General features: G+C 61.6%; 1 protein-coding gene across 9 annotated transcripts in view; it reads left to right on the top strand.

The window, feature by feature from the left end:
- The window catches only part of CTIF (cap binding complex dependent translation initiation factor), a 286,075-nt gene extending 273,599 nt beyond the window's left edge, over positions 1-12,476 (top strand). For all 9 annotated transcript variants that reach the window (XM_089305768.1, XM_051851239.3, XM_070050194.2 and 6 more), the window contains 2 exons: positions 7,119-7,172; positions 9,151-12,476. In XM_089305768.1, the coding sequence (XP_089161894.1) occupies positions 7,119-7,172; positions 9,151-9,366 (270 nt within the window). In that variant the 3' untranslated portion in view covers positions 9,367-12,476. The remainder of the gene's footprint in view (positions 1-7,118; positions 7,173-9,150) is intronic.
- The last annotated feature ends 12,386 nt before the right edge of the window (positions 12,477-24,862 follow it).

The following is a 24,862-nucleotide window of genomic DNA, read 5'->3' as shown; positions in this document are numbered from 1 at the left end:
GAGTGAGCTAGTCAGCCCCTCACTGAGCAGAACCCAGCTATCCCAGGAAGGCAGGGCTGGGAAGAAGCGCAGCACGGATCGGTCAAGTGTAGGCCAAGTCAGATTTCTGGGAAGCCAGTGGTCAGCCAGGGCCTGGGGACCCTGAAGGTGGCACGCGAGAGGTCTCGGGGTGGGAGCCTCTGGGGATTTGTGGCAGGGGCTCGTGAGGCCGGGCAGGGCAGCCTCCTATGAATAGCAGGTGTGACCCGGGCCAGGCAAGGTTCCGGTGGGAGGCAGGGGGAATGGCCCCTGGGGTCACAGGGTTCCTTTGCAAAAGATGGCAAGAAGACACCATGTCGGCATCTGGTGGGGAGGCCAGGACACGGTCAGCAGCCCCCGACTCCCTTGGCGAACCCTTCAGGCAAATGCAATGAACAGGAAGATGCAAGTCTCCCAGCCCTGCCTGACTTCCTAGAGAAAGCCGGCAGCCAGGCCGTCTGCAGGAGGCCTTGTCACACTGTGTGCTTGTTGGCCCAACCCAGCCCTGCCCAGACAACCGCGCTGGAGGTAGGCTCAGAGGGGTCGGCATCGTGGCCCAGGGTCAAGCTGCAGCCAGCAGTGCCAGCATCCCGTCCCCGAGCGCCGGCTGCTCCACTTCCAGTCCAGCTTCCTGCTGATGCCCGTTCTGGAGGCTGCGAGGGATGACGCGAGTACCTTCGATCCCTGCCACCCCCATGGGATACCTGGATGGAGTCCGGACTCCCAGCTTCAGCCTGGCCCAGCCCTGGCTGTTGTGGGCATTTGGGGAATGAACCAGCAGATGGAAGATCTCTCTGTGCCTCTCCCCCTCTCTGTCACATATGTATATGCATACACACACACACACACACACAGGCTTGAAGGGGAAAACTGGCCCACAGCTCAGAGCCTCCTGCCCTGGCTGGCGGAGCCCAGGGTCTGGCCTGCAGGCATTTGGGCGTTGGAAGGGCACACAGTGTAGTCACAGAGACGGGACGAGAGGAGAACTAGGAAGACTGGCGATGTGCTGCAGTTCTGAGCCTGCGTCACGGTGAACAGGAGGCAGCCAGCCCTGTGCAGGGGAAGACATGAGGAGGAGACGCTGCCCGACCTGGCACGGGGGGAGGCAGCACTTGCCCACCCCATCCCTGCCCCGAGGAGGTGGGCAGGGAGACCCTATTTCAGTGCCCCTAGGGCATCTCAGGCCCCGGCTCTTCCAGAGGCTTCCTGTGACGTGACGTCAGCTCACTGGTCCCTGAACCTCAGAACCCGGCAGGCCCCAGGGGAGACTCCAAAGCCTCCAGGAGTGACCGGGGTGACTCTAGGAGTGACTCTGAGCTGACGTGGGGCAGAGCATGGCCCAGGAGCGTCTCCCTTCAGGTGGAAGGCACAGCGACATCCGTCTGTCGTCCCCTCTGCTCCCGGCTTCTCCACCAGCTGCCACCACCCACTGTGTCTCGGGCATCCCCGACACCTCACCTTCCCCTCTTCCGGTGATTTCTGCCAGCAGCTTTTGTTTGAAGGATCTTTTTCTGCTCTGCACCAGGGGGAAACTTGACATCAGCAATTGGTTCCAGCGAGAGCACCCAGAGCTCTTCTAAGGCTAGATCCCGTCTTCCCTGCAGAGGAAGGGGGCGGCCGTGCCCTCTGACCCGCAAGCTGAGAGTCACAGGACCCTCCCAGGCTTGAGAGCAGCCCCTCCCAGAGCAGGCCGGGTGGATGCTGGCCCCCAGTGACTCAGTGCAACCTACTCCAGCCCCTACCAGCTTTCTCCAGAACCTTTAAAAAAAAAAGATTTATTTATTTGAAAGACAGAGTTACAGAGAGAGGTAGAGACAGAGAGAGGTCTTCCATCTGCTGGTTCACTACCCAGATGGCTGAGCCAATCTGAAGCCAGGAGCCTCCCCCGGGTCTCCCACGAGGGTGCAGGGGCCCAAGGACTGGGGCCATCTTCTACTGTTTTCCCAGGCCATAGCAGAGAGCTAGATCGGAAGTGGAGCAGCTGGGACTAGAACCGGTGTCCAGATGGGATGCTGGCAACTCAGGCCAGGGCTTTAACGCACTGCGCCACAGCACTGGCCCCTCCAAAACCTTCTTCACTTTCGTTCTGGCCTCCTGGAGCTTCTGGATGAGAGAGACCCTTCCCTGTGGCCCCAGAACTACCCTCTGGACACTGGCTTGGAGGAAACCCCTCATGGCTGACTCTGAAGCCCCTCAGTCCTGGGTCTAGGAGGTGAGAAGACCCCAGTGTGGGCGAGAGCTGAGGAGTGATCCTCCGCACGCTCCTAGTGGTGGAGGGCAATCCCTTGTTGGTGGACGGCCATGTGACTTTCCGGTGGTGCGCACCTGTCACACGGCACAGGTGTGGGCCGACGTGCAGGATAAATCCCTAGAAGTGACATTGCTGGATCAGGGTGGGTGTGCACTGGGATGCTGATTGGCACCACCGCGTCGCCGTCTGTACAGTTAACGCCCACCTACGTTTCCAGATGCATCCTTGGCGATTTTGTGCCATGTCTCCTCTGGCACAGGGGGTGTGTAGGGTGGGATCCACTTTCCCCTCCCTCTCCCCTTTCCGAGGGTGAGGGCAGATGAGCTGCCTCTCTGGGCGAGCCCTTCCCCTCTGCAGACTCTCCCAGTCGGTGGGGCATCTCCCGTCCTCCCAAAGCGAATTTCCCAGGTGCTGTGTTGGGAGCCAGGGACGGTGGTGGAGCAGACAGAGCCCCGCGCTCAACGAGCTCTCCTTCCAGTGGGGGCAGCCAGGCACCGGGCACACAGGCAGATAGGACGTCAGGTGACATGGAGGGGAGGGAGTCAGGCAGCGAGCTGGGGGATCCCTTACACAGCAGGCAGGTCAGGGAGGCCTCGCTGAGGGGGGTGGGGGTTGGGGCAGGGATCTGAACTGGGTGAGGATGTGAGTCTGCAAAGCCGTGCCCAACAATTCCCGGGACTCAGTGCAGAGACCCAGGGCCAGCAGTGTAGGAATGGACAGCAGGCTGCACACCCCAGCTCTGTGAGCCGGTCAAGGCCACTCTGTCATTCATCCCCACGTGATTTCTGGGAGTTGGCTGCAAGCTCTGTTCTGATCCAGGCACCGAGGGGAGCAAGATCTGGTCCCAGAGTGCCTCTGGCCAACTGGGGCCCCTGGCCGGCCCACGGGACTCCCGCTGCCCTGCTGGCCCATGCACTCGCTGCCATTTGGCAAACTGAGTGCCGTGGCTCCTGCCGAGCAGGCCCCTGGATGGAGTGGGTGGAGGACAGGAGACAGGAAGGGGGTTCCGAGCAGAGGCCCCGGGTTGCGCATGACACGGCCCCTTGTTGAGGAAGTCATGCCCAGGTCAGAAGTTGGCTCCAGTGCTCGGTCAGCGGCTGAGGATGCTCACCCTCAAGGGGCCTTCCTCTTGCCCTCTCTTCTCGCCCTCCCTTCCCCCGAGAAAAGCCCAGAGCCTAAATCCTGTCCAGCGCGAGCGGGTGGGAAGGCCCAGTGGTACTGTGGGAGGGAGGGGCAGGGAGGGCAGCAGGCTGGGGTGGGGGGAGGTTCCGGGGAGCAGCAGAGGAGTGGCCTGGCCCTGGGTGCAGGCCCAGCCGTAGGAAAGTCGGTCGGAGCCCAGGCAGCGGCTCTGGAGCTTGGGCCTCTGTCCTGGGTAAGAGGAAGTCTTAGGAACCCAGGGCCTTGTGGCCAGGGTGGGGCCCCAGACGCACGTGTATGTGCACATACCTGCCCATCTCACTGCCGCTGTAGGCCAAGCCCACACCTTGTCTGGTCCCGTCTCCCGAGCCGGCTTCCCTCCCACTGCCGCCAGGAGGATCCACTCAAGACAGTAGCCAGGCTCCGTCTACCTTGGCTTCCAGGCCCGATGGACCCTGGCCCTGCTGCCCCCCTGGCCAACCTCCCGGCCGCCCCTCACCCCACACACTGGCCTCCTGCACGGGCCATCCTGGGCCTTCTTGCCTGGGCCACTCCAGCCAGATCTTCGCCAGCCTCCTCGCCTACTATCCTAGCCGTCCTACCAGTGCCCCTTATCCGATGTCACTTTTTAACATTTTTATTGATAATATGAACAGTATTGACGATATTGCTAATAGTATCAATATTAGTATTGATGACTTTGATTGCCAAATTATACCTGTGTGCATTCACGGGGTGTGATGTGACATGTGGATTGACGTGTACGATGTGGATGACATTTTGCTTACCGTGCTGGCTTCGTCACAGCACCTGTCACCCAGTGATCCGGGTACTTCTCGGCTTCTCGTCTGCATGTGCAGCCCCTGGAGCCGGTCAGGGTCTGTCTTGTTCCCTGCAGAGCTCTGAAAAAGCACTCAGCAAGTCCTTGTGAAACCCAGGAGCCCCCGCACTTCCGGTTTCTTTCTTCCGAGATGGTCAGAGCCCTGATACCCGGCCTGGGGCTGGGCAGGCCTTACTGAGAATGCGTGGACGGGGCCGGAGCCGGGTTGGTGCGCTCTAAGACCAGGGAGGCTGCACTTTCGCTCTACGTGGTACCTAAGAGTTTTCCTCTGACTCCACAGTCATGCTTCAAGAGCGCTTGTAGGCGAGACATCCCAAGGCGTCTCACAACAACAGCGAGTCACCTGTGCGCTGTTGCAGGCTCCCTGGGTTGTGGACTAGGAGTCAACTGCGACCTGGCCTGGGGCCACGTGACTCAGTGGTGCTGTCACCCACACACTGGGGCTTTGGCCGCAGTCAGATTTACCTCGTGACAGAGCTGCCTCTGTGTCCAGCGTTTCCTGGACAGGACGGCGGCGTGGGGTGTGGCCTGGTGGGACGACACTCTAGCCAGCTGTACACGAGAGGGATTGGAGGGAAAGGAAGTGGGGTTGGGAGAGATGCGTCGGGAAGCTGGCCGATCCAGCTCTCTTCGAAGTAGCAGGGCTTCACCTGGGGGCAGGGCAGAGGCCTGCGGAGGGGACACTGTGAGGGTCTCGCAGGCAAGCCGGCAGGACTGGTGTCTGCTGGGTTGTAGGCGAAGAGGCAAGGGATCGTGTCGGAGGGAGGGGCAGAGGGAAGAGGCAGAGACGGGTAAGCCACCGTCATCCACAAAGAGAAGGAAGATGGGGCAGGCCCACCGGATGCGGGGGTCATCTGACAGCCACCGTGGTCACCATGCAGGGGGGACATGGGACTGAGGAGAGCAGAGCCCGAGGGGGATTCTTGGGGAGCCAGACATTGGGGGACCACCTGTAGGAGGAACCGGGTGGAGAACCATGAGCCAACAAGGGGGCGGCGGAAGGGGTGGTCACTGGAGTGTGGGCACAGGAGGCCAGGGCTTCCCAGAGACCACCCCCGAGGGAGTGTGGGGCAGTGGATGGCGAAGGAGCTCAGCAGTGGAGAGAGCAGGTCAAAACCTGGGGCTGGGGGCTGGCGCCGTGGCTCACTTGGCTAATCCTCCGCCTGCGGTGCCGGCATCCCATATGGACGCGGGTTCTAGACCCGGTTGCTCCTCTTCCAGTCCAGCTCTCTGCTGTGGCCCGGGAAGGCAGTGGAGGATGGCCCAAGTGCTTGGGCCCTGCACCCGCATGGGAAACCAGGAGGAAACACCTGACTCCTGGCTTTGGATCGGCACAGCGCCGGCTGTGGTGGCCATTGGGGGGTGAACCAACGGAAGGAAGACCTTTCTCCCTGTCTCTCTCACTGTCTATAACTCTGTCAAATAATAAAAAAAAAAAAAAAAAAAAAAAAAACCTGGGGCACAGAGGCAGTGTGGGCAAGCATGGAGCCGTCAGGGCCTCCACCCACTGGTGACAGTAGCGCAGAGTGACTCGGCCCCTGCCCAGGAGAACTGAAGACAAGCACCCGCGTGATAACCTGTATGGGAGAGTCCAGAGCAGTGTTGTTTGCAAGAGTCAAAATATAGAGACAGCCTGGATGTCCACCCGCAGGTGACCAGACAGGCACAGGGCAGTAGATCCACACAGTGGAATACTGTTTGGCCATGGAAAGGATGAAGGTCTAGCACGCACATGCCAGGTGAACCCTGAGGGCCTCGTGGTGCATGAACCCCGATCCCAGCAGGCTGCGTGTCGTAGGGGGTCCCGTCGGTGCACTGGCAGCAAAGGCTGACCCGATCCAGAGCCACACCAGATGGACTTGAGGTTGGGGGAGGGGGTGGGCAGTGACCGCTGGAGCCGTGTACGAGTGATGAAAAGCGTTCTAGAATTCATTAGTCGTGGTGGTTGCAACTCTGAATTTCCCAAAAATCACTGAATTCTGTAGTTCCAAAGGGCGACTTGTATGTTATGTGGATTATTTCTCAAAGAGAGAGTGTGCGAGAACAAGCCCAGGCTAGGGAGGCAGAGGGAGGCCTGGCGTGGCTCTGGGCAGGAAGCCGTTCCAGGCCCTGGGTGGATTACAGGACCTGCCCAGGAGGGCTTCAATGCCTGGACGTCCTATAGGGCAGAGCCCCGGGTGCCTGACTCAGTGGTTCGGCCTCCTCCACCGGGGGAGTTCGCCATCAGACACCTGGAGGGGAACCAATTTCCCTGAGATGGCTACTGGTGGCTGTTAGCAGCAGGTGATCCCCGCCCCCTTGCTGCCCCTGGAGCCTTTCCCTGCCATCGCCTCTGGACACAGCCTTGTGACCTGGCCCAGGGTTCAGTCCCGCATGGTCATGGCGTCCTCTGGCTGCTCAGGGGGCTGGCTTTGTGACATAGCCGGTTAAGCCGCTGCTATGACACCAGCACCCCGTATCCGTGCACCTGTTTGATCCCAGACTGCTCTGCTTCTGATCCAGCTCCCTGCTGATGCCCTGGGGAGGCAGTGGAAGATGCCCCACGTGCTTGGGCCCCTGCACCCATGTGAGAGACCCAAATAGAGTCCCAGGCTTTGGCTTGGCCCAGCCCTGGCTGTTGCTGCCATCTGGGGAATGAACCAGTGGATGGAAGATCTTCTCCCTGACTCCCCCTCCCCAAGTAACTGCCTTTCAATTAAATAAGCAAATATTTAAAAACAAAGCAAGAAAAAAAAAGCTGAGAACCACGGCTCCCCAGGCAGTGTTCCTCCTCTCTGCCCGGTGGGCACTCGCTCCCCTCCCCCCACGCTCGCTGGGAGCTGGGCAGGGCAGCCGCCCCTAAGCCGCGTCCTCCCCCCCTCTCTCCTGCAGCTCTTGCAGTCTCAGGACGTGAAGGAAGACGCTGTCCTTTGCTGCTCAATGGAGGTAAGCACTGAGGCTCAGCCCCCCGACCCCACCCCCTGGTGCGTCCCTCATGCCCTCCCAGTGGTGGCACAAGGGACAGCCGGCAGCCCCCGGGGTGGGGGGGATGGCTTCAAGGGTGGGCATGGACTCCTGCATCCAGAGCTTTCCACCCTAAACCAGAGTAGACACCGATGGTGACAACCACTGCCACTGACTTCCCATTCCCCTCTGCCCCCAGGTCCACCTGCTTCTGGGCCAGGCCTTCCACCCCACACAACACCCAGCCCCCCAAACAGCTCCCTTGGCTTTGGTGGTGTTGGGTTTAGGGAGGGTACTCAGACTGAGTCCCCCACCCCACCCCATGTGGGCGATGCCCACTCCAAAGCAGCACCCTTGGCAGGTGCCACTCCTGTTCCCAATGCCCAGTGAAGCGCTTCCTCCAGGACCTTCCTGAGAGATGTGGCTGTGGCCCACCGTGGGGCGGTGGGGTGGGTCCCCTTCTGCATGCAGCCCTGAGTCCTGCAGAATGGAGGGGAGGGGGGCTCCCTGCGCCGGGACCCAGGCCCATGGCACATTCCTGAGCACACGGGCCACACCCTGGGGAGCTTAGGGCCAGAAGTGCCAGAGGCCCGGACAGCAGCTTTGGGTCTATGGGACACTCGGTTCAGTTCCAACTGGGCACCTTGCATGGGACTTGGGACTGGGAGAGACAGGGGAGGAGAAGGCAGGTGCCCACCCCAGACAGCTTTGGCAGTGTGGGGATGGAGCACGCATCCCTGAGCAGCCAGGAGAGGGAGGCCAGGGTGTGTCGGGGAGGCCACAGATGGCTTTGTGCAGAAGGTAGAACTTTGGAGCAGAGTGGGACGGGGCTGGCGTTGTGGCACAGTGGTTTGAGCCCCTGCCTTTGGCTCTGGCATTGCATATGGGCACCAGTTCTTCTGGGCCGCTCCACTTCTGGTCCAGCCCCTGGCTAATGCGCCTGGGAAGGCAGTGGAAGATGGCCCAAGTACCTGGGCCCCTGCCACTCACGTGGGAGACTCAGATGGAGTTCTAGGCCCCTGGCTTTGCCCTGACCCAGTCCTGACTGTTGCAGCCATCTGGGGAATGAACCAGCAGAGAGAAAATCAATCTCTCTCTGTCTCTGTCTGTCTCTCTCTCTTTCTGTCTCTCTGTCTCTGTCTCTGTCTCTCTCTCTCTCTTCCCGCCCTGCCCTTGCCTCCATCGTTTCGCTTTTCAAGTAAATAAAAATCTTCAAATAAATAAATAAATGAGTAGGGTAGGCTGGGTGGGGGTGGGACAGACAGGGCTGGAGAGGAAGGTCAAGCTCCTTTGGCTAGGTGGGGGTGCTGATGGCCGGGGCTTACAACCCCAAAAGTTGGGGCTCCTTCTTCCCAGGGGCTCCTCAGGCTTGCCAGGGCTGTCTTGAGGGCAGGCCCCTAGCTGGCCTCCTGCCCCGGCTCCTTTTCTTCTCCTACTCTTTGTCCATGGTGTGGGCAGAGGCCAGGATTGGGGCCAGGGCAGGGTGTGGAATTGGGGCAGGAGAGAAGGAAGAGGGAGAACTAGGGGAGCCCTCCCTGCTGTGCGGCTCCACAGGGACACAGGCCGGTGGTAATGACAGCTCGCTTTCAGGGACACCTAGCAAGCGATCCATGCCACCTGATCACCCAAGGGGGCAGATCTCGGGGCACTGGGGACATGGGCATAGTCAGAGAGGGCTTCCTGTAGGAGGGGAGGCCGCTGAACAGAAGGGACAAGAGGCCCTGGTGAGGGCGCCTTCAGCCCCGGGCAGCAGGCAGAATCCCAGCGCTCTGCTTCCTGTAGCGGCAGAAGGGTCCTTACGTGTGGGGTCTCAGAGGCGCCCCTCGGTGCTCCCCCAGCAGGGGGTGCCGAAACAGTCCAGCTAGCTCCTGTCCCAGGCCTCAGCCCACCTAACAGGGGTTACTGGGGTGGTGTCTCGGACCTGGGTCCAGCCCTCACCCCCTTGCTTCTTTGCCTGCAGCTGCAGAGCACAGGCCGGCTGCTGGAGGAGCAGCTGCCCGAGATGATGGCCGAGCTCCTGGCCAGTGCCCGGGACAAGATGCTGTGCCCCTCGGAGTCCATGCTGACCCGGTCTCTGCTCCTGGAGGTCATCGAGCTGCATGCCAACAGCTGGAACCCTCTGACGCCCCCCATCACGCAGTACTACAACAGAACCATCCAGAAACTGACAGCCTGACCGCCGCGGGGCCAGATGGACAGGCGGGAGGACAGGGGTGGCCCCCGCAGGAGAAGGAAGCAAGGACGAGGGCAGGCAGAGCCAGGAGCCGGTCTGGAGCCAGCCAGGGAAGGGATCAAGTCCCTGAGATGCGCGGCCCCCGCCCCCACTCAGGCCGACCCCTGCCCGCGCACGCAGAGCCCGCCCCCGTAGGGGAAGCATGTTTCTTTTCACGGTGGTCCTGGCCCCCCCCACCGCACTCCCACAGAACTTCGTGCCCTGGGGGCTCACGTGTGTCTGTCGGAGACCCGGCAGCCTCTCACACTGGGTCAGACAGGACCTCAGAGAGCTGAGAAAGTAGGTGGAGGCGGGCAGGCCGGCATTGTCCCCGCGTGCCGTCAGCCGCGGTCGCCAACTGGCAGCAGGCGACGTGTAGCAGATGTCCGCGCGGACAAAGGCAGGCACGGTCCCCACCAGCCGCCCGTAATTGGCGGCCTTTGTCAGCCCCGGTGGAGCCGCGTCTTTCTGTAACCTTCGCACTCCCCCCTCCCTCCGGCCCCCGCCCCCCCACCCCACCCAAGCCTCCGGCCTGCCAGAGGGGTCGGCAGCGGGGAGGGGGAACTGGGGGTGGCGAGGGCTTTTGTTTTATTGTGATTTCGTTTTCAAAAGTCGGCTGCTTTGAAGTCTCTTCTCGATGTGAGGACCCCCGGTTAGTGGGAGATCCAGCCGGCCCCCTCTGCGCAGGTTCCCTTGCCACAGACCGCTTGCCAGTGGCCAATTAGGATGACTGGAAGCTTCTGCCCCTGCGGGGGTCCCGCGTTCCTCGGCCCCAGGCCAGCAGCGCCTCTGCTCTCTTACTCTCGAAGGGCTGACACTGTCGCCACTGGGACTGCGTTCATCCCAGATGCCAGGTGGCGTGTCCCACGGGGCTTGTCCCCAGCTGAGCCTCGTCGCTGCCCTGGCCTCATCCCGGACAGGGGACACCGCTCGTTCTCTGAGTCAGGTGACCAGGCGAGGCCACCAGATGGAGCTTTCTGGGCTGGAAACAGGCTGGGGATCCTGGAAACCCCCCGCCCCGTGCTAGGGAGCTGCCCCATTGAGATGGCCAGAGAGGAAGACGTGGCCAACCCCAGGGAAGTGCCAGGTGTATGCACAGGCCCATCTCCCAGGTCTGGAGCCCACCCTTTGAGGAGCCCCCAGGAAATGACAGTCGGGGTCTCACCGAAGACCCTCCTCGGCCTGCTGGCCGAATCCCCCTGGCTGGAGTGAAGGTGGGAAAGGGTCGCCTCTTTGTTTCTGAGTCCAGGGCTGTCAGGCGGGTGGGAAGAGGACTCCCCGGTCCTCTCGGGCTTTCCATACCAGCTGCACCTGCCTTCCAGCCCCAGGATGAAAGCCCCTACCAAGCCCCCAGAAAGAGCCTGTTGGGACAAGGTATGGGGCTCACAGGTTTCTCCAAAACGAGTAGGTGGTCCCCACCAGGAAGCCCACGCCCCTGCTGGCCCTGGCCTCCTGCCTCCCCAGCCCTTGTCCTCTCAAGCTTCCCCTCACAGCCTTGCTCCCCGGCCCTGTACCTTGGGCCCAGCCTGGGCCTCGGGGAGACCCAGCAGCCCCGCAGGAGGCATCTAGGGCTGGGCTGGGGCTGATGCTGGAGCCCTCAGAGGGCACCCAGGAGATCACACTCCGTGGAGCCAGGCCAGCCACACCCGTGTGTGTGTGTGTGCGTGCGTGTGTGCACGTGTGTGCGAGTGTGTGTGCGCTTGCATCTGCTGAGAATGCAGCAAACAGACCTGGGAGGGGGCGCTCAGGTCACAGAAGCAGCAGGGGGTGAGGTCCCCTAGGCTTGGCCTTGGCCTTGGCGAGCAAGCTTCCTGAAGGGGCTCCCAGCACTGTGCACGGAGCGGGCCCTTCCTGCCCCCAGCCCGCCTTGGCTCCGAGGGCCAGAGTGTGAAGAAGTGAGATATAAATATGTATACATATATAAATATATTTTTAATTACGTGTCGTGTCACCGTGGCTCCAGACGTACGGTTTGCCTCGTTGATTCCATTGCTGGACAGTGCTTCCTGGCCAAGCTGAGTAACACTCGGCTGTTTTTCTAAATGCAGCTTGCTGCTACTTTTTCAGACGTGGAAGGAAAACGTTAAAAACTTTTTTTTTTTTAGAAACAGCAGTAAAGCCTAAAATTTGAGACTCAGAGGCGACTTCCCATGGGAGGCAACTCAGACCGGACCTGGGGGGCAGGAGGGGGTGCCCCAGAGCCCCCTGCTGCCTCCCCAGGCTGATGGCCTCCCTCTGCTGACTCCTGAATGTATCATGGGAAGCAAAACTGGACGTTGCATTTCTGGGCCCAGCCCGCGGCTCCTGGCACACCCAGGAGGCCCCGGCCGGGGCTCCTGCTGCCGCCTCCGCCTCTTCCCCCTGCTGTCAGGATGAGTTAGTCCTAGTTTTCCTCCAAGGCGGCCTGCTTGCCACAGCCCTGCTCCCCTATGGCCTAGTGGCCACAGCCCTGCGAGGCTCCCCACCTCCTCCCGGGGCCAGGCCAGGAGCCCCCAGCATCCCGCACCCCAACCCCAGTCTTGTCTGCTCTCTTGCCCTAACCAGTCTGTAACCTGTCCGGCCTGGGGCGCGCCTGTCCCTCCGTGTAAGTGTAAAAGTGGGCCACGTCGGTATTTATTCGGATTTTTATTTTATTTTATTTTCTCCGAGGGGTGGGGGCGGGGTTGTGAGAACTGTAGCAGGGATCACGCCCTGGGCAGCTGCAGGGGTGGGGGCCCCACAGCAGGGCAGCCCCCTGGGGCCTCCACGGAGGCGTGTCCCCGCTGTCACCTGCTCCCACGGACTCTCTGGGCCTGCTCCTCGCCCGTCGGCGTGCTGTTGAGAAACCTCTGGCTGGGCCTTTGAGGACGCGGACCGGAATGAAGACGACAGCCCTCTGCCTGGGACACTCGTGTGGGAGGGCTGGCTGCCGCGCCCAAGCCAGCGGGGAGCCGGAGCAGGGGCCGGGGGCCTTTGCCTGAAGCTGCAGCGGGACCCCGTGCAACCTCCTCCCCTCCGTCGGTGTGTCCTGCTTCCCAGCTGAACCCAAACTACAAGTGGGTTTTAAAAAATAAACAATACCAAAAAACACAAAACGCCCTCCATCTGCGTTCTTTGTGTGCTCAGCCGGGTCTTTCCCGAAGGCTTCAGGGCCTCCAAGGCGCTATGGGCAGACTCCACGCCGAGTGACCGAGTGACCACCATGGAGAGTGGGGCAGGCCCCGGAACCTGGGCGAGAGGCGGGTGCAGGAGGCTGTGCCCCAGAAGCTGGGCACTGCGCCCGTCCCGCGATCCTGGGGGACATGGCCTCCCGGTAACAGCGCCCCCTTGGGGAGTCTTCCGGCCCCTCCAGGCGGTAAGGGCAGCCGCCCTGTGCCTACGTGGCAGCCCGGTGAGGTGTCAACACTAAGGCATCTCCACTTCTTGCCTTTCCCCTGCTCCATCCTCCCTTCCTCCCTTTTCCTGCCACTTGGTGGTCAAGAGTGGACTGTGTGCTCCAAAGTAGCCTCCCTTCCGCCCCTCCTCCTGTGCAGCCACAGGTAGAGGCAGCTCACTCCCCAGAGGCCAAGGGACACGGAGCAGCACGGTGGTGGCAAGTGCATGGTCCAGGATCACGCTTCCTTCGTCGTGCATTCTCCTCAGGTCCTGGGGGCCCCTGGAAGTGTTCCGTGCCTGACTCAGCTCCAGCTGCCACCCCGGTGTGCCGTCAGGTGGGCGGCTCACACCCTGCAGGAATCAAGGCCCGGGTGCTGGCAGTCCCAGCTCAGGACACCGGCACGGACGGGTCCCGGCGGCAGGCTGCCGGGCTGCGTTGTGTCGCCGTGTGGCAGGAGGGCAAGGCCGCTCTCGGGTCTCTCAGAAAGCCAGTGACCACACCCGTGACCTGATGGCCTCCCCCAGGCGCCAACCCCTGCTGTACTGAGGGTGAGGCTCTTGGCCCGAATTTCGGGGCACACAACACTCGGGCCACTGCGGCCCAGGCCCGGAGAGCGTCTAACCTGAGCCAGGAGCCCCTCCTTTCCCTGCTGCCCGCCTGGTATCAGGGTGACTCAGGGCCGGGCAGGGCTGCGGGTGGTCCAGGGGCAGCTCGCACTACAGGCCCGTGGAGGTAGCTGGCCTGCGCGGGGTGGGGGCCCAGCAGCTGCACAGCCCTCCCCGCACGCATTGGCCCAGAGGGTGGGGTCTGCACACAGCCCTCTCCTCAGAGCCACCCCCCGCCACATGACCCACTCCTCACCAGAGCCCAGGGAAGGGCGGAAATGCAAACCTCCCCACTAGGGAAACTGAGGCATAAGGAATACCGTAGGCCTGGCTGGGCTTCATGGTTTGCCCTTAAATGATATTGTTGGGGCTCCACAGCAGCCCTGACTGGTCACCCCCATTTTATTTTATTTATTTTTAAAGATCCATTTGAAAGGCAGAGTTAGAGAGAGAGAGAGGCCCCAGATGGCCACAACGGCCAGAGCTGAGCCAATCTGAAGCCAAGAGCCGGGAGCTTCTCCCAGGTCTCCCACATGGGTGCAGGGGCCCAAGCACTTGGGCCATCTTCCATTGCTTTCCCAGGCCATAGCAGAGAGCTGGATCGGAACTGGAGCTTCCAGGACTTGAACTGGTGCCCTTATGGGACGCCCACACTAAAGGCCAGGGCATTAACCTGCTGCACCTCAGCACTGGCCCCACCTCCCCCCACTTTAAAGACAAGGAAAAGGCTCAGAGAGGCAGAGGGACAGACCTGGGTCACGTGACCTGTGGACAGGCACACATGCCAGGCCTGGAACTGCCACTTTCTTGCGCCTGAGATGGGCCAGGCGGGCATGGGTGGGAAGCAGGCTCCTGACCTCCAGTGCCCAAAGCTGCCGTGCACCTGAGTCCCCTCGCCCGGGCCTTGGTACCGGCCCGCGCCACCTCTGCCTAGCCATGTGGGGAACCCGGTGTCCCCAGCTCTTAGCAGCCTCCCCGTCACTGGGCGCTGAGCTGTCCCGGCATCCCAGGCGGAGTCCGCGTACTCGCAGCCCTGTCTTCCGGGAGGCGATGAGAAGGTTGTGATGGGCCCTGGGTGACAGAGGAGTCTCCAAAGACGGCCAGGATCCCACAGCTGACCTGAGGCAGACAAGATGCCGAGGTGACCCCTCCTTCCACGTGCCCTCTCCTGTCCCGTCGTGTGTTTCTGTGAACCCTCTGGGGCCCCGTGCACAGGGACTATAAGGAATTAAGCCCAGGGAAGAATGCCCTCACACCGTCACCACCTTGAGGTGGGCTCCTGGAAGCTGCACTTCCTGGACGACTGCCAGCTATCCCCAGGCCGGACCCAGCTCCTGGGAGTGTCCTGGTGCGGGCCCCACCCCCCAACCCCGTGGCATTGCCTTGCTTCGGATGGGCCGACAGCTGGCCCTCAACGGTGATGTGCAGGCCTTGCCCGCTGCATTTCCAGCCCCAGGGAAGAAGGACCCCTAACTCCCTCCCTCCCCAGGACAGCCCAGGTGAAACCCCAAGGCCTTGCGTGGAAGATGTCCAGTGTGGCCGAAACAAGCCGGAAAGCCGGACGCAAATGCATTGGATTGCATTTCCCTGAGTAACAAGATTGTTGTTGTTGTTTGAGATCTGTTTATTTATTCTAAAGTCAGAGTTACAGACAGACAGAGATAGACAAAGACAGAAAGTTCTTCCATCCACTGGTTCACTCCCCCCGATGGCCGCAACGGCTGGAGCTGAGCTGATCTGAAGCCAGGAGCCAGGAGCCTCTTCCAGGTCTCCCACGTGGATGCAGGGGCCCAAGGACTTTGGGCCACCTTCCCCTGCTTTCCCAGGTGCATTAGCAGGGAGCTGGATCGGAAGTGGAGCAGCCAGGACTCAAACCGGCGCCCACATGGGGTGCCGGCACTGCAGGCGGCGGCTTTACTCGCTGTGCCACAGCGCTGGCCCCATGAGCTTTCTTAACACAGCCCGCAGTCCAGTCTGGAAGGCCCTTGTATATGCACACAGAGCCTCACGATCCCGCACGCTCCCAAGCCTGGCTTCAACAGCAGTGCGTCTGTCCCAAACAATCGCACCCACAGAGCTTCAGCTGCGCATCAGCCCCCACAGCCACCGAGGTGACGTGGGCCATTTGGAGGAAATATCAACACGTCTGGGTCGGATGTCAGCCTGTGGCGGGGACCCCGGGAAGCTGCTCCGTCTTGGGCTGAGCTGCAAGGGCGCCTCCCGTGGCATCCACGGCCGCTTCCTTCCCAGAAGCCACTCTGCTCCACGGCGCTCTGTGTGTGCCCCGGAGCTCTGGAACCAGACCCAAGGCAGCCAGCCCTGCCCCCGGCACCTCCCAACCCAGGCAGGAGCAGGGGCTCGGGACAGGGCCCTTGGACCACCCCCTCCCCCGGGGACACACAGGGACACAGAGGCACCGCAAAGTTAGCCACACGGCTGAGCCGCGGAAGCAGAGCCGTTCCTATTCGGCCAGGGCCAGGGCTCAGCCACAGCTCCACAGGGGAAAGGCGGTGCAGGGCAGGGGAGAGGTGAGGAGGGGACGAGAACTGGGGGAGCCGGGGGAGGAAAGGGCGCCAGGCTCTGGGGTACCACGGCCGAGTAACTGTACCTAGAAAGCCTGCGGCACAGATGTGCACGGGGCTTGCTCAGGCTGGTGACCGGATGATGGGGACCGGCTCTGGTGAGAAGGGGCACAGCTCAGCACGCAGTGGTCACAGCAGTTAGTGCTACCGGCCTGTGCCTTTGCTTAGTGCCACCTCTTCCAAGAAGCACTCCCTGACTGCTCCCCCAGTCAGGGTTACAGGTCCCCCACTCTGGGCACCCGCACCTGCCAGGGACTCTCCTGCTGTAAACCTGCTCATTGTGTGAGACAGGTGGGTAGACAGATGCCCAGTGACCACGAACTTGACCTCGTCTCATCCCCTCCGCCTCCCTGGCACCCAGCCCTGCACCTGACCCAAGCAGGTGTGAATAAGTAAGCAGGGGATGAAGGGTGGGGTGCAGGTGATGAGTGACACAGGGGCTTGGGGCAGGAAGAGCCCGGCTGTGCCCTGAGCCAGTCTTGGAGGTGCGGCCCCCAGAGGACAGCGCCTCCCAGCAGGGGTCCTGGGTGTCCTCAGGGGACCGCAGGGGGCTGGGCAAGCTCTGCCATCAGGAGGCGCCCGAACCAGAGCCAGTGTAGATGGTGCCTTCGTACAGTGAGGAGGAGGCGCTGCCTCCCTTGGGCCCCAGGGCCACCCAGCTGGGCACCCTTGTGTGGGGCACAGCTGCCCACCTGCATGGGATTCTCTGGGGCGTGCATGGGTCTGTTTGTGCTGTGCATATGCGTGAGGGGGAGGTGTAGGGGGTGTGTGTGTGCGCGTGTGCTTGTGCTGGGTGCAGTTGGGGGTGAGTGTGGGTTTGTGTGTCTGATGAGTGTGTGCAGTATACATGTGGTGTGTACACACCTGTGGGCGTGCATGTGTGTGCACTGTATGATGTGTTTGCACCGTGTGTGTTTGTGGGTGGGTGAGGGGTTGTGTTTTTGGTGTGTGTATGGTGTATGTGTATGTGTGTGTAGTACGTGTGCACCATGGGTGTCTCTGTGTGCACTGTGTGTATAGAAGGTGTGCACCGTGTGCGGTTGTGTGTGTTGTGTGCACTGTGTGTGTGCAGTACGAGTGCACCACGGGTGTGCACACACGTGGGTGTGAACTTGGGCTGCACTTGGTCATCCCCCAGCCGCTTGGCCTCTGAGCAGTGAGGGGCGGGAGGCAGAAGTGTGAGGGCCTCGTTCTCGGAGCCAGGACCAGCAGGGGTCTGAGAGGAGGTAGCAGTGGCTGGCGCGCCCCTGTGGCCTGGAGGTGGTGGCTCTTGCGGGTGCCCCCACGGCTGAGAGGGGCTGTCGGCCCAGTGGGCGCCTGCGTGGCCTTCTGCTCCCCAGGGGCCTCCTCCCTGAGTTGGAGAGGAAACTGTGCCCCAGGGAGACCCAGGAGGACAGGCCGGGAGTCCACACAGGCAGAAGAACGTTCTGGAAACCGGCGCTGCCCACTGCAGGCGGCCCTCCCGACTGGAGCACTGCACACAAGCCGGGCGGCCCCCAGCCGGAACACTGCCTGCCTGGGACCTGGCTGGCAGCGAAGGCAGGCGTGGAGGGGCCGCCGTGGGCGCTGTGAATTCCCGGAGAGGGGTCTGCCCGGTGCGGGGGCTGCAAAGGGCCTGGTTCCTGGGGTGCCTGGTGGAGGCTGACCCACTGCCGGGATCAGCAGACAACGGCTCAGGTCGCAGGTGCGCTGCCCTGGCGGGGAGGGGAGCGGTGAGACACAGCGGAGAGGGGCTTGCCAGCTGGCTGGGCGTCCCCGCCACGGACAGCAGACTTCGCCAGGATGCCATGGCTTCTGGTCTTCGGCAAGGCCGGCCATGCCCAGCCTGGGCAGAGATGTCCAACCCGGACTGCTCCTCACCCATGCACACTCTGGGGCGGAAACTCACCTCTTTAAGCAGCAAAATCTTTCTCCTTTCGTTTTGGGCAGCAACCTCCCTCCGGAGGAGCGCACACACGCCTCTTGCCCAGCCCGAGGGCTTCGTGTGGTTCACCCGTTCCCGGGGACTCAGGGCCACTGCCTGGGCAGCAGGGCCGGGTTAGCCCCGGGGATCCCCGAGCTGCGTTCTGCTTTGCTCGCCTCCTGTCTCCTCCATCACAGAGGTCTTCCGTCTCCCAGCAGCGCTCCTGTTGTGACCTGAACGAGGGCCTGAGCTTTGCTGCCCCGCGTGCCACTGTCAACCCTTCTTGCCTGCCTTCTGACCCCAGTGAGCTCCCAAAGGGTTAGCTCCTCCCCTCAAGAAAAGAAGGATTTTGCTGACCCAGGGCTAAAGCTACGTCTGTCTGTCCATCTGTCTGTCCGTCGGCATGAGATCCCCCTGCTGAGCCCCGTCCTGGGTTTCCGGGGAGGAAAAGCAGAGCTCAGCGGGCTGGGGTGGGCCGAGGTTAGACAGTGAGTCAGGCTGAGTCTCATGACCGCCGGCTGGGGCCACACCACACCTCCCAGCGTCCGAGCTGCAAGGGACGGGAACCAGAGGCTGCTCGGGGGAAGGGACTGGGCTGGGAGTGCGCAAATCTGCACGCCAGTCCTGCTTGCACACCGACTAGCACGTGGCCGAGGCAGCGTTCCTTCTTTGAGCCTCAGTTTCTCCATCTGTCGAAGAAGAATGGGTGTGTTCGTTGGAAGGTGCATTCTCTGGTTCTCGAATAGTCTTTGCTAATTAGCACAAGGGCTGAGAGAAGGAGGGGGGAGAGGGAAGATGAGAGAGAGAGAAAGAGAGAGAGAGAGAGAGAGAGAGAGAGAGAGAGAGAGAGAGAAGAGAGACGTACAGCAGTTCTGCTTGAAGTCGTCCTGACCCCAGGGTCCCTCGAAGCCCTGGCCGATCTCCCTTGCAACACACCCCTCCCCAGGCAGGCCCACTCGGGAAAGCTGGGACATTTGGGATGTGTCAGCAAAGATGCTACAGGCCTGGTAAGGACGACAACCGACAGGGGCAGAGGACCCGAATCTCGCCCCCTCCGTGTGCATGGAGGCCCCTGCAAAGGAAGGGGCTGTGGCCCTGGGAGGACTTGTCCCCGGGGCCAGGCCGGGAGGAGAACCAACGTCCAAGGGCTCCAACAAGTCTCCGGCCGGCTCCCTCTTTGGCACTGTCCCCACCATGTCCTGTGCCAGCTCTTCCGGCTTCACCTGCTTCTCACCTTCCTTGCCTGGCACCCAGGACTGCTGAGCTGCCGGTGAACAGAGGGGGTTCAGACACTCCAGTCGGACTCACTTGAAGGCATCGCCATTGGAGAGAGCCCAGGAGGGCAGGGCAAGGGCAGCGCCCACTAGGGACACCAGGCAGTGTCCCCTGTGCCACCGCCACCAGCTGGACAGGCTGCCCGGCAGCAGGGACCCCTGCCTGCCTGCATGGGTGGGTCCACGCAGAGGCCCCCGGGCCGCTTGCTGGAGCCCATGCCTTCGGCCAGAGCCTGCGACACGGCCAGGCTGGGCCGAGCCTGGCCCCTCTCCTAGGCTGCTGCCGCATCGATTCATTTGGCTCCTGTTTTGCTGGGCATATCAATTTAGCGGGTTCCCGGGATGACTGTGTTTTAACCTCTCACCCTGGTCTAGACTCTGCCGGCTCCTGCTGTCCCGGGGCCAGGAGGAGATGGAGGCCCCGGGTCTCTCGGGCAGGCTCTGGAGCCAGCAGGTTTCCAGGAACGGAGACGGATGGCCCGACGGCTCCGCAGCCCCGCCAACCTGCCTCCCTCCAAACCGGCCGGTGAATTATTAAAGATGCAATCTCCTCTCATCTTTCCAGTAAAATCGCTCCCTGTGCCATGATCCGCTGCCTTCCTGTCACTGGCTAGCCCGGGGCCTGCGCAGCACCCTGCTTCATACACTCTCTCCCCACACCTGGGGCTCCCTGAGATGCTGGGCGAGGGCCGACTCCACCCTGCAGGGGGCCCGGGAGTCCAGGAAGCTTGAGAAATCGGGGCGGGGCAGAGGAGACAGAATCCTGGACCATTGGAGTCAACTGTTTCACAGCCCAGGGAAAAGGCGCCCAGAGAAGGACAGTAAGCCGCTCAGCGCAGCACAGCGAGCCCGGGGCAGAGCTGCGGTGCCATCACTAGGCCTGGGGTATGATTTCCAGGCTCTTTGGCTACTAGTTTGTCCCCAGCCCTGCAGCCTCGGGCCACCCACCGCCACATGGAGATTGTCACTGCCACCCTCCTGGCACTGTTTATTGTCCCAGGGCTTCAGCTGACGGGCGCGGGCAGCTCCGGGCTCTCTGCACAGCCATCGGGGACATGGAGCCTTGAACCCCAAGCACTCTCCAAGGCTTGCTCCAAGTTGGCCTCCCCAGATACCGCTTCCCTGAGTGAGCCCTGGAGGGGCACCCACAGGATCCCTCCTCTGAGCTCAGCTCCCAAGCACGAGTTAGGGAGCCATTCAGGGGTCTCCGGGGGCCTTGGTGCCCACCCCCAGCCCGGGCCTGGGCTGACTGCCCTCAGGCTCCAGATGACCACGCTGGGCTGGTCCAGGGGCCGAGGCCTGCCCAGCCACATCACCTCCCTGGACTGGCCTGGCCTCAGCTGCTCCTGGGCTGGCTGCTGTGGGAGACTAGGCCTGCGAGTGGCCAGAAGACCTGCAGGGGCCACTGTGGTCGCCGAGGTCAGATGTGGCCGTGCTGCAGGCAACAGAGCCCTCAGCGGCGGCGGGAATGGGCTCCCTGGGGCCTCGCCCTGATGCAGACCCCACGCCTGCTCACTGCCCACTGCCCACTGCCCACAGCGGGCAGCAGCAGAGGCCAGCCTGGCCAAGACACCCCACGCGCCCCTCAGCTTCACAGCCTGGGGGTTTCTGGCCCCTCTCCCCAGAGCTTCCTTGCCTCGCTCTGGCCTCTGAGACAGGGGACAGCGAATCCAGAGGAGACCCAGTCCCAGCCCCCGCTGCGCTCAGGCCCCTGAACCTGCGCAAGGGGCAGTGTGGAGCACTGTGTGGTCAGAGGCCACACTCCTGGCTCCACGCACCCCAGGCCGTGTGGTGCCACTGCACGAAGTCACTGCACCCTCTGTGGCTCTTGATTTCTCCTCTGCAAAGGGCGGATGGTGATGGGAAAAGCAGCGGCCGCTCAAGGCACACTTCTGCCACACACAGTTCTAGAAAGCAGACACAGGAGAGCTCACAAGAGGTTCTAAGGAGACTTTGGGGGATGGCAGAGTTGTTTGTTATCTTAATTGCAGTCATGATTTCGTGGGCATACACAGGGTGTATGTCCCGGGGGGTGTGGCACGGTGGGTTAAGCCGCTGCTTGCAACGTCTCTGCCCCATTCGAGTGCCGAGTCCCAGATGCTGCTCTGCTTCTGATCCAGCTCCCTAGGAGGGCAACAGAGGATGGCCCAAGTCCTTGGGTCCCTGCCACCCACCTGGGGACCTGGCTGGAGTTCCAGGCTCCGGGCTTCAGCCTGCCCCAGCACCACCACCCGCACACACATGGAGGGAGAACCAGCAGACAGAAGAGCTTCCCGCCCCCCGCCCCTGACACTCTGGCTTTCCAATACATAAATCTTTATTTCAAAAAGTGTCGCACTGTACACCTTAAATGTGTGCATTTATTTTGTGTCTTAATAACAATACCCCCAAAAACACTGTTTAGAAGTATCACACCGCGGGGCCGGTGCTGTGGCATAGCAGGCTAAGCCTCCACTTGCAGCGATGACGTCATATATGGGCGCCAGTGCAAGTCCCTATTGCTCCACTTCCAAACCAGCTCCCTGCTAATGCTCCTGGGAAAGCAACAGAGGATGGCCCAAGGGCTGGGTCCTCCTTTTTTTTTTCTCATAAGCCCTGTCCCTGCCCCCACCTCAGCTCCTCAGGGCTCACCAGGCAGCCGGCTCTCCTTGCTAAGGGTGTGTACACTTGACCAGCTCTGCACTGCCCCAGCAGCAATGGCTAAATAGCTATGTTTCATGCCCTGTGTCACTGCCCCTGCGTCCACCTGTGAATTGGCCATGTCTAGTACCTAAAGGGTTAAAGTCGGACAGCAGAGGGGCCGGGTGCTCGAGGGTTGGTGTTGAATGCCAAGTATTTTAAATGTCACCTGTCTCCGGCCACCTGCACCCATGACCCAGCCACCCTGTTGGGGTGCCTGTCTCTGGGACCACCCTCCCCAGCCCCCAGGGCAGCAAGGAGGGTCAGGACTCTGGGCTGGCAGAGGCCTGGGGCTGGCTGGCCGTGGGCTAGTGAGGCCAGCAGGGTCCATGTAGGAAATGACCTTGGCAGGGCTGAACACAGGGAACAATGCTGAGAAAGCCCGAGCCAGGAAGCCACCGGGTCACCTCGGTGAGGCGGCCCCAGGGGTCAAGGTCAGGCCCCAGGTCTGCAGGAGCCCCCAGAGTGGGAGACAGCGCCTGTGCGTGGGGTGCGAGTGAGGAACCAAGAACAGCGAGCAGTCTGCATGAGAAATGGCACAGCCAGGAAGAGACAGAAGCCTCTGGCTCTGCGGGTGGAGAAGACGCCGCCTGGGATGCCCAAATCCCACTTCTGCAGTGCCCGGTTCGAGGCCCAGCTCGGCTCCCCACCCCAGCTTCCTTCTGCTGCTCGCCCTGCAAGGCAGCTGGCGATGGTTCAAGTAACTGGGTCCCTGCGGGCTAAGTGAGAGATCTGGATGGAGCTCCTGGCTCCTGGCTTCTGCCTGGCCCAGCCGCAGCTGTCACGGGCATTTGGGAGGGTAAACCAGCAGACGGAAGACCTTTCTCTCTCTCTCTTTCTCTCTCCCTCTTTGAATAAGATGAAAAATAATTCATTTAGAAATGAGAAGAAGAGGAGCCCCATAGTGGCAGGAGGTGATGTCTCCTAGGTGGCCCCCAGGCTAGGCGGGGCAGGGCCAAGCAGCCTGAGCCAGAGACTGTGGCTCCTTCTCGCCCCACCCCCACCCCATCAGGGGCTCAGGGTCCTCACCTGAAAGCTCCCAGCTGGGCCTGGGAACCTCACCTTGCCCCAGAAACAGGAGCTGCACAAATACTCCACCCAGCCAGTGGGGCGGCTTTCCCTTAGCGGGCCAGACGGGGCGAGGCTGAGACCACTAGCACTGGCACCCCTCCCCAGCCATGCAGGGCTTGCTAGAGCACCCACGGCCCCCTGCTCAGGGTGTGGCAGAGGGTCCCCCTTCACATCCCGGCCACTTCTGCCACCCCAAGAAACTGTGGGTGGTTCCGGAAGCCCCTTTCCACGGAGGGAGGCCTGTTGGGGGGCAGACCAGGCAAGCGATGCCCAGGCCCAGGTCATCTGACCTTTGGGAAGTCCCAGCCCTCTGTGAGACCCTGAGGGACACCACGCATGGCTCCTTCCCCTAAGAAAGCAATCATGCACTTGTAGACCTGTGTTCTCCTTGCCTGGCCTCCTCTACTCCTCTGCTCCTGATGGGTCCCTAGACCCTGGCCAAGGGCGCCAAGTCAGCCCAAAATTGCCAAAATCACCCCCTGTTGCAGGGAGCTAAGCCAGAAGCTCGGCGCGTGGCAGGTGCCAGGTGTCAGCTGGATGAGCGACTTCCCGCACCAGCGGGGCTGCGAGCGGGGACCACCAAGGACTCCAGGAGAAGACTCTGCAGCTTTGGCTACCAGGGACCCGAAGCTCCGTTTATTTCTTCCAGCTTTGTTCCCACCTTCCTTTTCGAGCCAGGCACGGGCACGGGAGGAAGGCAGAGATGCACACGGAGCCACGCTCCCCACTCTTGTGCTGCTCAGTCTGGCGTGAGCGCCAACTCAGACATCCACAGATGCGGTGGGCACGGATTCTGACCGGCCCCCCGGGACTTTCACTCCCTCATCTGTAAAACAAACGTAACTCTGCTCGTCAGCCAGCGTGCCTGCAGGAAGAAGTGAGACGCCGGCTGCTAAGCACTGAACGTTGAGCTTGGCGTGGCGCAGTAGGCGTTCTAGAGCTGTGCCTGGTGGGAGAAGCTGGTCAGCAGGGAGAGCCAGGCCTGGCAGGGGGCTCTGCAAACCCAGGCCCCCAGCATCCTGCCCAGCCTGGACTCTGGGTAGCCGTTCTAGAAGCAGCTTCCAGGCCACAGACTTCACTGGATGGGAGTGGAGCCCCGCCCGGAGGGTGAGCAGGTGCCCAGGGCAGAGACCCTGGTCCTGGCAGGGTGGAGCTGGAGCAGTCAGCTGGAACTGGATCCTGGCAGGGCCAAGTCCTTAGGACTGCACAGGTGTCCGCTTCTGGCTGCCGCGGAGCAGGGCCTACGGAGGCACCTCAGGGAGTTTGTGGAAGATGGAACTGAAAGACAAGTTTATTTGGGTACAAAAATTCTGTGAAATCCACACATAGCTGCTTCCTAGCACACAGTTTCCATGAATGTTTGGAAGACCATGCCCCATGCATGATTTCAAAAGGTTTTGCACCAACATAGACTTCATTTTTAGTTCCTTTGTCCATGAGCTTTCTGAAGGGTCCTCATCTATCAGACCAACTTTCACAAGAACAAATGGGGAGGGGGCGGCGCTGTGGTGCAGTGGGTTAACGCTCTGGTCTGCAGTGCCGGCATCTCATATGGGCACTGGTTCTAGTCCCGGCTGCTCCTCTTCCAATCCAGCTCTCTGCTGTGGCCTGGGAAAGCAGTGGAAGATGGCCCAAGTCCTTGGGCCCCTGCAACCACGTGGGAGACCCGGAAGAAGCTCCTGGCTCCTGGCTTCAGACCAGCTCAGCTCTAGCCATTGCAGTCATTTGAACAGAGAACCAGCAGATGGAAGACCTCTCTCTCTGTCTCTACCTCTCTCATTAACTCTATCAGATACATAAAATAAATCTTTTAAAAAAAGAACAAATGGGGGGGGGGGATAAAATGCACGGACTGAAGGCATTGAGGCACTGTCTGGGGGCCAGGGTCCTGGAAGGGGAGGAATTGGAGAGGAATGCAAGGTTTGGTCCATTTCCCACAAGGGGAAGAATGGGAGGAGGAGGAGGAGGAGGAATAAGGGGTGGGGAGGGGA

The sequence above is a fragment of the Oryctolagus cuniculus genome, chromosome 10 (genome assembly GCF_051225735.1).
Source record: "Oryctolagus cuniculus isolate XC-2025 breed Fujian yellow rabbit chromosome 10, ASM5122573v1, whole genome shotgun sequence".
Lineage (NCBI taxonomy): Eukaryota > Metazoa > Chordata > Mammalia > Lagomorpha > Leporidae > Oryctolagus > Oryctolagus cuniculus.
This window is presented reverse-complemented; position numbering and strand designations above follow the sequence as displayed.